This window comes from Maniola jurtina, chromosome 28 (genome assembly GCF_905333055.1).
Source record: "Maniola jurtina chromosome 28, ilManJurt1.1, whole genome shotgun sequence".
Lineage (NCBI taxonomy): Eukaryota > Metazoa > Arthropoda > Insecta > Lepidoptera > Nymphalidae > Maniola > Maniola jurtina.
In genome coordinates this window covers 3,649,670-3,667,679 of record NC_060056.1, presented here as the reverse complement: position 1 = coordinate 3,667,679, position 18,010 = coordinate 3,649,670, and the positions used below count along the sequence as shown (strand labels likewise).

At 37.5% G+C, this 18,010-nt stretch overlaps 2 protein-coding genes and 1 long non-coding RNA gene across 3 annotated transcripts in view; 2 read left to right on the top strand and 1 right to left on the bottom strand.

The window, feature by feature from the left end:
• Positions 1 to 2,156: 2,156 nt before the first annotated feature.
• LOC123879401 (zinc finger protein 271-like) lies at positions 2,157 to 7,008 on the top strand. The gene is made up of 8 exons (XM_045927076.1): positions 2,157 to 2,492; positions 3,142 to 3,316; positions 3,475 to 3,567; positions 3,689 to 3,823; positions 3,952 to 4,449; positions 4,552 to 4,646; positions 4,756 to 4,817; positions 5,872 to 7,008. Exons 1-8 carry the CDS (start codon positions 2,413 to 2,415, stop codon positions 7,005 to 7,007), a joined length of 2,274 nt encoding a protein of 757 aa, XP_045783032.1. The 5' UTR covers positions 2,157 to 2,412; the 3' UTR covers position 7,008.
• Positions 6,465 to 7,266, bottom strand: LOC123879446. Its single transcript, XR_006799000.1, has 3 exons — positions 7,017 to 7,266; positions 6,745 to 6,945; positions 6,465 to 6,576 (listed from the first exon to the last, which is right to left on the bottom strand). It is a non-coding gene; the product is annotated as an uncharacterized LOC123879446 (long non-coding RNA).
• A 10,288-nt stretch (positions 7,267 to 17,554) lies between these two features.
• The window catches only part of LOC123879417 (ferrochelatase, mitochondrial), a 28,384-nt gene continuing 27,928 nt past the window's right edge, over positions 17,555 to 18,010 (top strand). Inside the window, exon 1 of the mRNA XM_045927111.1 lies at positions 17,555 to 17,733. Within this exon, the coding sequence (XP_045783067.1) occupies positions 17,718 to 17,733 (16 nt within the window). The 5' untranslated portion in view covers positions 17,555 to 17,717. The remainder of the gene's footprint in view (positions 17,734 to 18,010) is intronic.

Sequence of the window (18,010 nt, the reverse complement as noted above, 5' to 3'; positions counted from 1 at the left end):
GATTGAGAGTGTTTTTTCTTATATATAATCTAGGAAAATCGGTTCAGCCGTTTGAAAGTTATCAACTCTTTTCTAGGTACTGTAACCTTCACTTGTCGGGAGTGTTATAAATTAATTTACACTTGTTCGTATAGTTTAAATACTGTACCTAACCAAATTGGGATTTATATATTATGTAATTAAAAAAAGTGTTAAATTTATTTGGAAATAATAAAAACTTAAATGTTCCTAAAAAGCTTGTTTCATTACACATACCTATCTACCACCTACTACTTCATTATCATCATGATCAGCCCATTGCCGGCCCACTACTGACTACGGCTCTGTTCTCAGGCGCCGTCTCCACGGGAGAGGGAAGCTCGACGAGTGTGACCTATACTACTCGGTCAAGCTAAGTTTGCAGCTCGCGTCGATGACGTCACACTGACGGTTAGGTACGGTATGCGGACCGTGCGGAGGCGACTGGACGACCGCGGGGAAGTGGGAGAGGCGCCGCATTCCAGCGAGGTGCAAAACTGAGCGCGACCGAGTTATAACAGTGTCGTTGGCGACAGTATCGCCCTGTAGAGATTTGCCTATACAGGGTGTAACCAGAACGCCATCAAAAACGATGACAGATGATAGCACTGATGATTACTGATAAGATACAGTAATAAAAAGTGTGATTTAAAAAAAAAAATCTGTTTAAGTATTTTGACTTGGTTGATACAACAGCTAATTTCTATAACTGGACCCCTGGACCCTTTCAAGTAAAGATTTTTATATAAACCTGTGACGATGACACTGCCATTGGCGCAATTAAAATGACATAAGCCTAGGTTGTCGTATTAGTTTACAAATTGCGAAAACCAAATTAAAGAATTTCGCGGGCAGACCCGTCTCATGCCCCTTAATTATATTATATGCCCGTGACTTCGTCTGCGTGGACACGCAAGTTTCAAACCCTATTTCTCCCTTTGGGACAGAATCTTCAAAAAATCCTTTCAGGATGTCTCTGTCATAATAGCTATCCATGCCACAGCTTGGCATGCCAAGTTTCAGCCCGATCCGTCTGATTGAGCTGCACGTTGATAGATCTGTCAGTCTTGTTTCTGTATAGTTACTTAATATTATAATAGCTGATTTAATTAATGTAATTAAGATCGTTACGCCACTCATGCTGTAGCCTGTAGCTGTACTCCATAGTGATTAGTGATTACATACTCTTTGCTGTTCAATGTACTCTACAACTCTGGTGCTTGGCCGCGTAGCGCGTAGGTACTATGGTCGATGGTAGGTACCTACTGCTGTTACCAATCGTCCTCGATCTAACAAGAGAACACTAGTTTTCGGCGAGTGTGTATATCCAGCATTACCTTGATATTTTCTTGATACCTAGTTCATGATCTGCCGTCTTTGGTTCCCACAGAGTAGGTACATGGTACATCATGAACAAGAGCAATTCAAAATTCAAGGGATTGATAGTATTTGGTGGACTTCGTCTGTGTTGGCGTTCGCTGGCGCGCGTGTTGTGCCTTTTTGGAGTGTATTTTTGGGTGTTTCACTGTTGTTTACTGGTGGTGGAACTGACTGGGAAGCGCTCTAAAGGGGCGCCGCGCGTGTGTCGGCGAGCGCCGGCATTGATGAAGTCCATACTTAATCTATACTAATCTATACTAATAAATAAAATTGGAGTGTCTGTCTGTAATTTCGAAATAACTACCGCATATTAAGGTCATATGGTTATTTGAACGATACTATAACTGAATCACAAGTTTTTAAAATATTTGTCTGTCTGTCTGTCTGTTTGAAAAGGCTAATCTTGGGAACGGCTGAACCGATTTGCGTCATTTCTTTTTTAATCGATAGAGGAACTTTGCGACATTGTTTCATAAAAAATTGGAGTCCAACTCCTCAATCCTGATGCTGCAGGGGATCTGACCAATCCACGCGGGCGAAGCTGCGGGCATCAGCTAGTTTAGAATATTTCCCTAACTTGTAAATACCTAATTGTAAATAACTACAAACTTGACATTGGCTAATCTGTGTAAAACCCATGGACGTATTATAACTAAAACCAGACGAGATAAAAAAAAATGGTAGAGATTACCATAGATAATATTCTAACCACACGTAGTAACCACAGACCACGAATCCGGGTAGTAACTAATACCTAATCTGTGCTAACTGCTAACCACACTCTTGACACTCTTTGATCACAGACCACGAATCCGGAGATGCTCTATTAATCTGTGGAGATGCTTTTGATATTCACGAAACAAGCAGGCGTTTAATTTCTCTACCTTTTGTTTCTGGTCGGTGTTTCTCTACGTCAATAATAATTTAATAAATAAAAAAAGTCAGATTCACACAAATACTTTTACTTGTACTTTTACTGAAAATAGTAAGGCAGAGGTGAGGTACACATTGAATATGCGGTGTTGCGTGTCTTTCTGCAAAACTACTTCCGACGATGTGTCTCCGTCAGCGAGGAAGGGCATTAGTTTTCACGGGTGAGTATATAATGCAATATTGCAATTGATTCGTAAGACGTTACAGTAAACTCCATCATGTAAAGTTCCACCGAGGCGCGCTGCCGGCGCTCGAGACTCGCCTGTACGAGTACATCATACAAGCACGACACTGCGACGCTGACAATGCAGTAGAAACCACACGCGTACGTGAGCGACCGACATCAGCGTAGGAGGCATTGAGGCCTTGTTGTCTTAGTCAGTTTAAGCTGCAGGCTGCTGGTCTGCGCAGTGCTCAGTTGGTACAGATTAGTAGACAGTGTGACAACTGTACTGAAGCCACGTTGACCTAGAATCATGAAATTTGGCAGATAGATAACTCTTGTAGCACAAGTAAAGGAATAAATCCGAAAACTGTGAAATTGTGGTTACATCATTTAAAAAAAAAATGTTTTTAAATTTTCAAAGATAACTATACCAAGAAGGGATAAAACAGATTATTATTTATTTTTATGCATAAAAGTTTTAAATTTATCGTGCAAAATGTCAGAAAAAATACCTGTGGACGGAACCCTCAGTGCGCAAGTATGACTCGCACTTGGCCGGTTATTTTCACCTACATTAACAGCACATGATGAGGAAGGTTCATGTTGCTGGCTACTTTTAGTGTAACATAAATTGTAATTTCCAGTTTTCCCAATGATGTTCGTCTTCGTGCTGCTTGGCTCAGAGCCCTCGGTAAACAAGACAGTCACCTACCAGACTCAGCCGTGGTCTGCTCCAAGCATTTCCTAACTGATGACATTTATGAAACGGAAATTGGTTTAAAGCACATTGTTACTGGTGCTATTCCTTCAACAGTGCAGGTAACTTCTTCATAATATCATGTCATAGAAAGTAAGTTAAAAGTAACTGAGTCAGATCATGTGTGTCTGAGGACTAAGAGGAAACTGGATGTCTTTCCTCTCATACCTATTGTAATATGGAAACAGAAATGTAGAAGTAACTAGTAGTATATTTACAGGTTTGCACGATATGCCTAGACACTGACAGCAAGATGTTTCTGATGAGTAAACTCAAACTAGAAGAAGCATATGAAAAGTTAACGGGACATCGGGTAAGTTGTTAATTTATGATAGTCTACAGTCATGTATTGTATGTAACACACAGGACAATCATTATTATAGCACAAAGTTGTTTATGGAATGTTTGAAGTCTTTAATCATATGTTGTTTCAGTTGTGTGATCAAGGAAACCTAAAACAAATGGTTTGTGTACAATGTGCTCAAAGATTGAAAAACTTTCGGCGATTTAGAGACAAGAGCTTGAGAGCCCGCGCGCTGATGATGGACTTAGTTGATCAACATGAATTAGTGAGTACCTAATGTTGTTAACTTATCAATTTCCACCTTTGCTTTCTTACTTTATGTTTTCATTTCTATTGTAAATCATTTGCTAATTGAAAATTATGTTTTCAATTAATAATTTTGTACCCCAACAGATTACTAGACGTCATCTAAAAATGATAAATCGCACAAGACATCAACTAAAAAATAATTTTGTGATGACAATGCTAGGACCTGATCCCTGTGACTTGTACATACTAGAAGACCCCTCAGAAGACAAACAGACAGAATCAGAGGCAACGGAACACAGAGTTGAAGTGAAAGAGGAAGAGGAAAATTATGACTGTATGTCGGTTGATGAAGATATGGAAGTGTCAAATGAAGATGAGACTTTTGTCATCACAGACAATGTCAATGACGAGTTTGTTGCGTCTCATGAAGGATACTTATCTGACGATAGCATAAAGTTGGAATTAAAACTTCTGGATGAAGCTATTCTCGAAGCTCTCGGGAGAAACCGAGCTGTTGCAGAACAAGTGACTGAAACACTGGAGCCGATAAAGTGTGAAAGTGCTCCCTTCGAATGTACTCTTTGTCCTGAGGAGTTTGTCTGTGAACTTGCTTATATGCAACATATGAGCATGCATATCCAGGTGAGACAGTCTTCAATATGAAACACACTTTCAGTTTATTACTCACTCACTCAAAGGTATGGAATGAAAGGAAATGTAATGAGTTTGTTTTGTATTTGGCAGAGCAGTGATGGAGACCGTGGCATGTCCCGAGTATGCAAGCCTCATACAGCTGTGAGCTCCAGCTCCTCACACTCTTCACTCCTGACAGAGAACAGGTCAGTAAACCTACCAATACAATTTTTATACACATGTAATAGTATCATAACCCTTTCCTCTCTGCGGGCTCCCCAGTACACTCTAGATGCATTCTGATATATCTTACAGGCAGGCCGTTCAGAAGCTGAACGATGGCCCTCTTCGTTCCACAGACTCGGCTCTAACCTCGGGTAAGTGATCAGTGAAGTCTTTTATATACCACTAGAGGATGCCCGCGGCTTCGCCCGCGTGGAGTTTGGTTTTTTTAAATCTTGTAGGAACTCTTCAATTTTCCGGGATAAAAAGTAGCCTATGTTGTGCCCTGGGATGTTTCCCAAGTCTGTATCAAATTTCATTAAAATTGGTTCAGTGGTTGGGCCATGAAAACGTAACAGACACACAGATAGACACACTTTCGCATTTATATTATTAGGATTAGGATTACCAGCGTCGCGCCCCAGCTTCGCACGGGAGAGGAACTATTCCACTATACATTGTTTTCATGTAACTATAACAACTATAAAAAAAAAAATTAATATCACTGGTTTTAATGGTAACTTAATCTAAACTCCATAATATTTGAATTTTTGTATGTTTATTTGATCCTCAAAAGCTACTCAATCAATTTTAAAATGTCTTTTACCTAAAGAAAGCTACATTGTCAGCAAGTTAACATGGGCTGTATTGTCAAAAAGGAATCATCGCTACGAAAATTGCAATAAAGTAAGTCAAAGTATCAAAAGGCCCGCGCCTCGCAAAGTTCGTGTTTTTTTAGATTAATCTCAAAGACTACTTTACAGATTTTCATGTGGTTTCCACAAATAGAAAGTGGGATTATCTGAGATAATTATAAGCTATAATTAGTGAACATTTTGCAAAAATAAGTTACTCCTATGTTGATAATAATGAATGTGAATTAAGTTGACAAACGACGACGACAGTTCTGACAACATAAAGCGGCTGGCGGGAAGTGGCTGGATGAGGAAGGCTGAGGACCGGATGTGGTGGCGCTCTTTAGGGAAGGCCTATGTCCAACAGTGGACGTCCACAGGCTGATGATGATGATGAAGTTGACAAATGTGTCCATGGACTGCCTTAGGCATTATTTTAATTTTTTGATATCATATATTGATATTCAGATTTGTACTAAGACTTACTGGATGTAGAAATGAAAGCATTCCCCTTCAGTGTTCCTGCCACTAGCTCCTGCACCTCGTTTATAAAATAGGACATATTTTGTTTCAGATGCTCTTTTATCCGCGGGCATTGCGACGAGTATCGAAAACCAAGCGCAATTAGAAGACGCCGGTACAGTCCAGAAAAGTAAACAAGTTTTGAAACCAAGCAATAGTGAATTGACAAAAAAACAATTCCACAACCAATGTGCGGATACCAGTAGTAAGACAAACATTAATAAATTAACAAATTGTGTAGTCAAATTATACGATGTCTTCAAAACACATAACAAGGATGTACTAATACGAGACAAAATGCTGGTGACAAACCAAACAACTGCTAAAGATTTCAACTGTCAGCTAGTTAGTCAGAACGAAGACATGAGAGATGCGATAGAAGATATTGCTCCTTTCACTAATAAAGTGGAAGTTAATAAGCTTAATGTTTCAAAAACTTTACAAAGTGAAACTGAATGTTCCAAAAGTGACAATTGTAAAAATAATTTACTGAGTGAGAAAAAATCGTTTACTTGTGACTTATGTGGGAGTATGTTCAAAAGAAAAGATAACTTAGTTACACACCTTAAGATACACACTGACATTATGCCATTCACTTGCAAGTTATGTCAATATAAAGCTAATCGTAAAAGTAATGTCAACCGACACATGCGAACTCACACTGGTGAAAAACCGTTTTCTTGTGAGTTGTGCAAATATAAATTTTCACGAAAAGGTAATTTAGTGAGCCACATGAGATCTCACACTGGTGAAAAATCTTTTTCTTGTGAGTTATGCGAGTACAAAACGGGTAGTAAGCATTATTTAGCAATTCACATGAGAACTCACACTGGTAAAAAACCCTATTCTTGCAAGTTTTGCAAATTTAAATCTTCAAGAAATAGTGATTTAGTTACTCACATGAGAACCCACACTGGTGAAAAACCCTTTTCTTGCAAGTTTTGCAAATATAAATCTTCAAGAAATGGTGATTTAGTTACTCACATGAGAACCCACACTGGTGAAAAACCATATTCTTGCAAGTTTTGCAAATATAAATCTTCACAAAAGAGTCATTTAGTTAATCACATGAGAACGCACACTGGTGAAAAACCTTTTTCTTGTGAGTTATGCGAGTATAAAGCTGCTCATAAACGAAGTTTAGTGATACACATGCGGGCTCACCAGCGAAAAACTCTTTTCTTGTGAGTATAAAACTTCGTAAAATTCAATTAATGAGGCACATGAGAACTCTCAGTGGTTAAGGGGCATGAGACGGGTCTGCCCGCGAAATTCTAATTTAATTTGGTTTTTCACAATTTGGAAACTTATAGGACAAAGTAGGGTTATGGCATTCTAATTCCGACAATGGCAGTATCATCCTCACAGGTTTATATAAAAATCTTTACTTGAAAGCATTCAGTTTAAGAAATTAGCTATAGTATCGACTAATTTGTGAGTAACTCATGTCAAGCTCGTTATCTTGACCAATTTTTAACCCCCGACCCAAAAAGAGGGGTGTATTTGATGTGTGTATCTGTGTATCTGTCTGTGGCACCGTAGCGCCTAAACTAATGAACCGATTTTAATTTAGTTTTTTTTGTTTGAAAGGTGGCTTGATCGAGAGTGTTCTTAGCTATAATCCAAGAAAATCGGTTCAGCCGTTTGAAAGTTATCAGCTCTTTTCTAGTTACTGTAACCTTCACTTGTCGGGGGTGTTATAAATTTTTTAATTTACACTTGTTTAAACTAAACACTTTCAACATCCGAACGTTCCGAACATTTATTTTGTAACAAATTTTCAGCCGCGAACTATAGTACCTTTGAATGTTTATTTTGGCTGGGCTAACTTGTGACCTTTTTAACCTCCAACCCAAAAAGAGGGGTGTTATAAGTTTGACGTGGGTACCATTGTATCTGTCTGTGGCACCGAAGCTTCTAAATTAATGAACCGATTTCAATTTAGTTTTTTTTGTTTGAAAGGTGGCTTGATCGAGAGTGTTTTTTCTTATATATAATCTAGGAAAATCGGTTCAGCCGTTTGAAAGTTATCAACTCTTTTCTAGGTGCTGTAACCTTCACTTGTCGGGAGTGTTATAAATTAATTTACACTTGTTCGTATTCATAGTTTAAATACTGTACCTAACCACATTAGGATTTATATAATTAAAAAAAGTGTTATATATTTATTTGGAAATAATAAAAACTTTAATGTTCCTAAAAAAGCTTGTTTCATTACACATAGTTCCTACTACTTTATTATCATCATGATCAGCCCATTGCCGGCCCACTACTGACCACGGCTCTGTTCTCAGGCGCCGTCTCCACGGGAGAGAGAAGCTCGACGAGTGTGACCTATACTACTCGATCAAGCTAAGTTTGCAGCTCGCGTCGATGACGTCACACTGACGGTTAGGTACGGTATGCGGACCGTGCTGAGGCGACTGGACGACCGCGGGGAGGTGAGCGGGGAAGTGGGAGAGGCGCCGCATTCCAGCGAGGTGCAAACTTAGTGCGACCGAGTTATAACAGTGTCGTTGGCGACAGTATCGCCCTGTAGAGATTTGCCTATACAGGGTGTAACCAGAACGCTAACAAAAACGATGACAGCATGGCATGCTATCTGCTATCATCGTGATGATCGTATCATGATGATGATGACAGGTGATAGCACTGATGATTACTGATAAGATACAGTAATAAAAACTACGAATTTTAAAAAAAATCTAAGTATTTTTATTTTACAGTAGAGCCTCGATAATCCGAACTACCAAAAAATAACCCCTGTTCGGACTCACGGAGCGTTCGGATTACAGTATGTTAAAAAAAATGCAAATATATTTTGCCAAAAATATTTATTCAGGTACTATAAAACACATATTTAAACCACAAAATACGTTACTTATTCATAAAGTCATCAATTTTAGTTTGGCGAGTTCTATTTATTGACCAAAAAAAGGCTTTGTCCCTCAAATTACGCAGCATCATCTTTTCGGATAAAGACAAGTCATTTTCATCAGCCCAATCTAAACAAGTATTCAGTGCTTGTGAATGAGGAATTTTCTTGACGTTTAAAGCTGAAGTATTGTCAACAAAAGACTCGTCATTCCCAGACTCGTCAGTCTCTTGCGTAACAAAATACATATAAGATCAGCGGTCACGGTAAGGGAGAGAGAGGGGCAGTCGGCAGTTCGGATTACAGCGGCGTTCGGATTATTCAGAGTACGGATTATCGAGGCTCTACTGTATTTTTATTTTTTATTTTATTTATTTAAATTAAAGTAACTTAACAATAAAACCTGACTGACGCTAGAGGCCAACGAGCGTTCCGTAAATAGGACACTCGAAGTCAATCGCGCGTCGTAGGTGGGGCATTGACCCGTGTTATGCACGCTATACAATGCGAATTTGAAAAATACTAAAATTACAAGATATGGCAAATGGTTATTGGCATTAGGTTGTGTTAAGGTAGTATAATAAAAGGTAAGTTTTTGCTAGCGTTCTGGTTACACCCTGTATAAGAGTTGTATTGAATTTGGTGGCACGGCGAGACTATCGCAGTCAGTCAGTCATTCTCTCATCAGTGGAGATGGCGCCTTTGAATGAAAAGAATTCAGGACATAGTCTACAACGCTGGCACAGTGCGGATTGGCAGTCTTTATATAGATATACACGTTTGAGAACACTATGGAGAATTCTCAGGCGTGCAAGATTCCTCATGATGTTTTCCTTCACTCACCGTTAAAGCAAATAGGTAGGTACCTACTTAATTGCTTAAAATGTAGGTAGCCTCCCCATATACATAACTCTGAAAGGTTAAGAGGTGCGTGCTCGGGATCGGACTCCCGCCCTTTTTGTGTGGTTCCGAAAATTTTGTTGGGTCTTAGATCAACGTCGTTTCTGATAAAAAAACCTCCACACGCCATAAAAAAAGAAAACAGCATCCCACGCCATAAAAAAGAAAAGTATTATGCAGCGCGTTCCGGATTCTGAATACTTACACTTATAAGAATTTAGTTCTAGTATCGACATGAGACTTGGTCGATACAAGAGCTAATTTCTAAAACGACCCTTTCAAGTAAAGATTTTTATATAAATCTGTGAGGATGATACTGCCACTGGCGCAATTAAAATGCCATAAGCCTACGTTGTCGTATTAGTTTACGAATTGCGAAAAACCCAAATTGAATTAGAATTTCGCGGGCAGACCCGCCTCATGCCCCTTAATTATATTATATGCCCGTGACTTCGTCTGCGTGGACTACGCAAGTTTCAAACCCTATTTCTCCCCTTGGGACAGAATCTTCAAAAATCCTTTCTTATCGGATGTCTCCGTCATAATAGCTATCCATGCCACAGCTTGGCATGCCAAGTTTCAGCCCGATCCGTCCGTTTGAGCTGCACGTTGATAGATCTGTCAGTCTTGTTTCTATAAAGGTACTTAATATTTTTAGCTGATATAATTAATGTAATCAAGATCGTTACCCCACTCATGCTGTAGCCTGTAGCTGTACTCCATAGTGATTAGTGATTACATACTCTTTGCTGTTCAGTGTACTCTACAACTCTGGTGCTTGGCCGCGTAGCGCGTAGGTACGATGGTCGATGGTAGGTACCTACTGTTACCAATCGTCCTCGATCTTACAAGAGAACACTAGTTTTCGGCGAGTGTGTATATCCAGCATTACCTTGATATTTTCTTGATACCTAGTTCATGATCTGCCGTCTTTGGTTCCCACAGAGTAGGTACATCATAAACAAGAGCAATTCAAAATTCAAGAAATTGAATGGATTGATAGTTTTTTGGTGGACTTAGTCTGTGTTGGCGTTACTGGCACGCGTGTTATGCTTTTTTGGAGTGTTTTTTTTTGTGTTTTTTGGTGGTGGAACTGACTGGGAAGCGCTATAAAAGGGCGCCGCGCGAGTGTCGGCGAGCGCCGGCACAGATTAATTCCATACTTATATAGCTTCCCTAACTTATAACTACAAACTTGACATTGGCTAATCTGTGTAAAGCCAGACGAGAGAGTTTTTGTGTTTGAAAAATGTTTTTGTTTGGTTTTTTGATAGTTTTTTGATCGAAGGTTTTTTGGTAGTAGTTTGGTATGGTCTGGCTAGTGAAAGATGAGACTGAAATCGCTCGGCAAATTTAAAAAAAATTCGGAGGGCATCCCCAAACTTATAGTGAAAAAATTTGAATAACTCAATTTGATACTTGCAATCATTTAATTTTTTTAAGATTTATTTACAGCATAGAAATGTTTTCACACATATCCGGTTTTACAAGCCTCTACATTTTTAAAAACTCATCAAGGGGTTGGGGGTTGGATTCCCAGACACTTTGACGTCCCTGATACTTCTTCCAGGTTTATTGTCATAGAAAACATTTTTTGTGTGTCATGTTATATCGTATCGCTTACAATCGTAATATAATAAAAGCTATGTGCTATGAGACATGGTATTAGAAAACATAATTAATATTAATATCTTTTCCGAATTTAAACCAAGTATCAAAATTAAATTGTCATACTAACATAAGAAATGGCTGACGTCGATCATCGTTTTAGAGTTGCCCACTAAAAAGTTTGGAAAAAAGCCGAGTGTCATCTTTCATTAGCCAAACTCTAGTTTTTTTAATTTTTTTGTACTTGGTACTTGGTCTGTTGTTCTCCGTATTAGAGTCCGTTTTAGGATCGATAAAATTCAATTAAAATAAATCACTTTCCATCAGGTGTGATTGTGGTCAAGCGCTTGACCTATAGTGAATTAAAAAAAATATATATATTATACTTTGAGAAAAACATATTTTTATTAGAAGACATGTTAGAGTGTCATTCCAAATTTTAAACAGAATTAGAATAAAACAGACGGCCAGTGTGAGACATACAAAACCTTCTTTTTAACACTCCGCACAGAGTACCTACATCACGTAGTGGTTACATACTCTTTGGTACATTAGTATGTACCACAGAGTACTTTTTACATACGGGAATGGTATGTACTCTGTGGTTACTGGTTAGTTGTTTTCTGTGGTTGTTTTGTAAAATAAAGTTTCAATGTGGAATGTGGTTTCATTTCATTTTATTCAAAGAGTATATTTTATTTTAAGGGCGGGAAACTGCGTACATAAGCGGACGTGAAATTTTCTTCCTTTAATTTTTTAATACAATTTGGAAAGGGATTGGTGTTGTTTTATAGTGTAAATATTGTAGTTTTAGTGACATTTTCATAGTAGATAGCTGTATATATAGGTAAGTTTTAAAATTTAGTATAGTTTAAATTTCAACGTTATGGACATCCGGCCCCCCGATCCAGGGGGGTCAAATCCTTCGGGATCATTGGATAATACATCAAAAATGGATATACTAATAGCAGCGGTTGAGTCGTCAATGGACACTGATGTATCTGTCGTGTCCAATGTCGACAAAACTCTTAAAAGGAAAATATTCTCACGCATTTGTTTAACATGTAATAAACGAAAAAGGAAAACAAAAACTAGAGATGGAAAAGAACAGTACAGTTGCGATTGCAAGTTTGAAATTAATAATAATAGTAATAATAACAAGGCTAACCCAAATCCGACATACCCTACTGAATCTACAAACCCCACCGATAATAATGGAACCTCCTCACTACCAACTCGAGTGCCAATTGGCCGTACTTATTACCAACAATCCGATAGTGCCCCATATGTAGTGCATATACAAAAAGAATGCGAAAATAGTGATAGCTCAACTACTCTGCATCCTATAACTTTTGGTCGCTTTTTAAAACATAATAAATTCAATGGTGTTGTGAACGGAAGCTTGAAACGGGTAGGAAGGAATCGCATTAGTATGGCTTTTTCTTCCTACTTGGATGCCAATAATTTCTTGACAAACAAAATTCTTGAATCCGCAAAATATAGGGCATTTATACCTACTTTTAATGTCACACGCATGGGTGTAGTAAAAGGTGTACCTAATGACTGGTCCGAAGAAGAGGTATTACTTAACATGAGTGTTCCACTTGGTTGTGGTCCAATCATTAAAATAAGGCGGATCAAAAGAAAAATCGTTGTAAATGATACAAACCAATTCATTAGTACTGGGACAGTAATAATAACCTTTGATGGCCAAATTTTACCTACCCGGGTATACATGTGTTACACGGCTTTACCTGTTGAATTGTATATTTATCCGACTGTGCAGTGCTACCGATGCTGCCGTTTTGGCCACGTGAAAAATCAGTGCAGGTCAGTGCCAAAGTGTTATAAATGTACCCAAGGGCACTCTGGTGATACTTGTCAGGTGGAAGAGGAGGATTACCGGTGTTGCTTATGCAAGGGAGCGCATCAAGCTATAAATAAAAAATGTTTAGAACATAACAGACAAAGAGCAATTAAAGAAACCATGAGCAAAAGTTGTATTTCTTATATGGAAGCAATTAAAATGCATCCACCAGTTTCAAACATGTCATATGCTGAAGCTTTGTTTTCAACACCTGTATCACCTCTCCACCACAGGATATACATGGTCCTCAAAAATCCAACATTCCATCCACTTCAAACTCAGTGCCTCATTCATATAAAAAAACAGTCTTCGCAAAGCCAAGATTACCCTCAAAGCTTAGCAAAGGCTATGACCACTTTGCCCACTCAGAAATAATAAGAGATCCTGTTTTACCTAAACAGAAGTTTAATTTTAATAACAATAGTACTGAAAATAACATGAAAATGGCAGACATTATTAAAATATTGATTCAATTATTATCACAATCGAATATAGTTACACCGTCCCACGTTGCCACAGTAATTGAAGCCTTATATCAAATATCTAATAATAATGGATCACAGAGCCAGAGTGATTCAGTGGAATTGCTTGAGTCTCAACAGTAGAAAACAAGACTTAATACATCTCATAAATAAACATGATCCTTTTCTCATCTGTCTCCAAGAGACATGGTTGAGAAAGGAATTTTTATTCAAAATGCCGGGGTATGTTTGTCTCAGGGAAGACAGACCTGATGGGTATGGTGGAGTGGCTATACTCATCAAAAATACTCTGACATTCACACCTATCACTCTTCCTGTACATAGCGATAACTTGTCTGTTATTGCAGTTATTGTAAATAGTATATGTTATGTATCTGTATATTTCTCTCGTCCTAATAATGATATATTTAATGAAATTAGTGAAATTTTTAATTTTTTACCGAAACCATTTTTATGTTTAGGGGATTTTAACTCTCATCACGAATTATGGGGTTGTGCCACATCAACCTTCTATGGAGAAAAGTTGTTAGATTTAATAAGCTCCCATAATCTGTGCATTTTGAATACTGGGTCACCCACTCGGTTGGCACGGACACCTAGTGCTCCTGATTTGTCCATTTGCACTCCTGATCTTGCTTCATCTCTCATCTGGTCTCCCGCTGAATCTACTGGTGGTAGTGATCACTACCCTTTAATCATTACTTTCCCTTTTGAAAAACCTCCAAAACATGTAAGACAGCCACGCATAAAACATAAACTGATAGACGCTAAATGGAGTCTGTATAGTGTAGCTGTAGAAAAGAAAATCAATAATTTACCAGAAATTAGTCACTCTAACATATTAGAATGCTCACAAGCATTATCTACAATATTAATTGAAGCTGCAAATGAAACTTTTCCTGTAAAAAGGTGTGGTATGGAATTTATTCCATCACCACCATGGTGGGATGTAGAATGCACTAATGCAGTTAAGCAAAGAAAAGAAGCAGAGAAGCAATTTTGCCAAAATATGACTGATGACAATTTTGAGCGTTACTTAGAAATTGCTAATACTACTAAGGAGCTACTTCGGGTAAAAAAATATGAAGGGTGGCACAGGTTTTGTAAATCCTTAAGTCCTAATGTTTCACCATCAATTGTTTGGCAAAATATAAGAAGGTTTAGATCTGCATTTAAAGATTCCCAACAGAATAAAATATCTCCAGTTCTAGCAGAGCAAGTCATGGATCGTTTGGGTCCTCCTTATGTACCTGAATGTCCCATGGCCTTAACCCCTATATTGTCTAATAATTGTAATGTAGATTTAAATTCGCCATTTACACTTAACGAATTGAAAGGCGTACTTTCAACGACTAAAGACTCTGCACCAGGTGAAGACGGAATTCCTTATTCCTTCTTATCGAATCTTGACGACAATGGTCTCAGGTACTACCTTTCTTTGATCAACAACGTTATGATGGCGGGTATCGTCCCCGAATCCTGGCGGTCCCAAACTTTGATCTTATTACGGAAGCCGAATAAACCGAGTTCAGATCCAACATCGTATAGACCAATAGCATTATCGTCAGTATTAGCTAAAACTGCTGAACACCTTATTAAAATCAGGCTGGAATGGTTTTTAGAACATAATACATTATTATCGAGAAACCAGTTTGGTTTTAGGAAAGGTAAATGTACTATTGACAGCTTAAGCATTTTTACCACAGACATAAGACTAAGCTTCTCTAAAAATGAGTCATTGGTTGCTGCCTTCCTGGACATAAAAGCCGCCTACGATAATGTAAATATTTCAATTCTAAAACATAAATTGCTTGCCCTGAATATTCCTAACTTATTAATTAATTTTATTGTAAATATGTTGTACGAAAGATATATAAAGTATTCGCTAGATTCGGTCGAAGATGAATTTATTTATAGAACTGTGTGGAAGGGTTTGCCACAAGGTTCTGTTTTGAGCCCTATTTTATATAACATTTATACTTACGATTTGGACATTTCTGTAAATAGATATGCAAATGTGCTTCAATATGCAGATGATTTGCTTTTGTATGTTGCTGGGCCATCCTTAGATAATGTTAGTGAGTTGTTAAACTTAGCGTTAAATGCCTTAAAATGTTGGTTACATAATAATGGTCTAGATTTGTCACCATCTAAAAGCTCTGTTGTAGTATTTTCTCGGAAGCGAAATCTACCATCTCCTCATATTAATTACAATGGAATTCCGCTAGCAGTTAAAGATCAGGCGAAATTTCTAGGTGTAATATTGGACTCTAAACTTACTGGAATTCCACATTGGGAATATGTTTTATTAAGATGCGAGAAAAATTTGAATATTTTAAGGTGTCTTACAGGAGTATGGTGGGGTGCTCATCCTTTTACAATGAGACTGCTATACAATGCTTTAATAAGAAGTGTTTTAGACTATGGAACATTCCTATTACATCCTGGTAATAAAACTGCAGTTAAAAAGCTGGATATAATCCAGGCAAAGGCTTTGAGGTTGGTTACGGGTGCGATGAAATCAACTCCAATAAAATGTCTTCAGGTAGAATGTTGTGATCCGCCCTTATATCTAAGGAGACAGTTCCTTTGTGATAAATACTTTTTCCGTACATTACAGCTAAGTTCTCATCCTTTGTTTTTAAAGATACGTCAACTTGCTTATCAGGTTGATACCGGTAACTACTGGACTAATAGAGATTCTCCATGTCTTGTAAACAGTCTTAGAAAATATGAAAGTTTGGGAGCTCCCACTCATCGAAGTATTATTCTTCCTCTATACCAACACAACTACAAGGGTCTTATTACTGTCCCGGAAATTAAATTCGACATAGGATCCAAATTAAAAAATAACCCTAACTCAAAACAGGAATTTATAAACATTCTCAATGATAAATGGCCTGACTGGCATTATGTGTTCACGGATGCATCTAAACATGAGGATAAGAGTTGCGTTGGCATTGGGATCTATCATTCACAATATAAGGGTATACAACAAGTTAAACTTCCACCTGAAGCTTCCGTTTACACGGGTGAATGTTATGGTTTACTTAAAGCTTTAGAATATGTTTTAATTTTAAAGATACCAAAAACAGTCATATTCTCTGATTCCTGCAGTGCTCTAGAAGCTATCAATAGATTTCCATTCAAATCCCATAAGCAGTCTTCAATTGTTTTTGGCATTAGAGATCTTTTATATAAGTGTTCACAGAAAAATTGTGATGTTGTGTTGGCTTGGGTTCCAAGCCATGTGGGCATTCCCGGAAATGAAAGAGCTGACCAATTGGCAAATGAGGCGATACGTGTTGGAGATACTGTTCCATTCACCAATTATTGTTCTGATTTGATAAATTTATCCAAAGTATATTTGTATGAAGCGTGGGATGGGGTATGGAGTAACGATGGTTCAGTGGGTAAACATTATAGAAAAATTCAGACGTCCATTCCGAGGAAACCATGGTTCAGCCAGTTAGTTTTCTCAAAAACTGTTACTTCTATTCTGTGTAGAATGCGCCTGGGTCATGTATGTACCCCGGCGCATTTACACAGGATGAAAATTGTTCCCGATCCTCACTGTTCCTGTGGGGAGTATGGGGATTTGAACCATGTTTTCTTTGCATGCACTCTATATGATCGAACTGACTTTCTTGCTAATCTCGAATCATTGCACATTCCATTTCCTACATCTATATTATGTTTGTTATACACAAATTCATTTAATGTTTACAAAGTTTTATCTTTGTTCATAGAACATAATGATATCAAGATATAGTTAATGTATAGTTACTTATATTATATTATTATTTATGTATATGTTTAGATATATGTATATTATGTAATTATTTTAAAAAAATCCTTTTCCTTTCCAATTCCAAATCCCGATTTTTCATTATTTTATACATAATATATAGTTTCCCTAACTTGTAATTATAAATACAAACCTGACATTGGCTAATCTATGTAAAGCCAGACGAGAAGAAAAAAAAAAAAAAAAAAAATATTTTATTTTTGTGAGTATTTTGTCGTAGGTCAGTCACAAAATACATAATTAATATTATCTTCACTCACAAGCAAGGAGTTAGGAAAGTTCATCTTGGAGCATGCTTGGATAGAAGTCGATCAAAAAATTATAAATTGTAATTATTCATCAAATAAATTCACCAAAAATGCTGAATTTCATATGTAAGTCGATTATTATTTTATTACGAATACTTATTTATCTTCATATCCAGGTACTTAGGTTACTCACATATGTTAATACTAAACTTTTAGTAATTTGTTTCTCAATCGGCGTTCGGCAACCTATAAACTGAACTCCTCTTCTTCGGTGCTTAACAGGGCTCTCTCCGTCACTTACTCCATACAATCGTAGTTCCAATTTCATTTGAATATTAAGCAACCAAAGTCCATGAAATTTTGCAGACATATTCTGGAAACTAATATCTGTGCCTGTAGTGTT

Bases quoted from the DNA above. Each gene is read 5' to 3' on its own strand.
- LOC123879401 (XM_045927076.1), top strand. From the start codon at position 2,413: ATGCGGTGTTGCGTGTCTTTCTGCAAAACTACTTCCGACGATGTGTCT. The intron at 2,493-3,141 runs GTGAGTATATAA...TGTAATTTCCAG, and splicing joins AAGGGCATTAGTTTTCACGG to TTTTCCCAATGATGTTCGTC. The intron at 3,568-3,688 runs GTAAGTTGTTAA...ATGTTGTTTCAG, and splicing joins AAAAGTTAACGGGACATCGG to TTGTGTGATCAAGGAAACCT.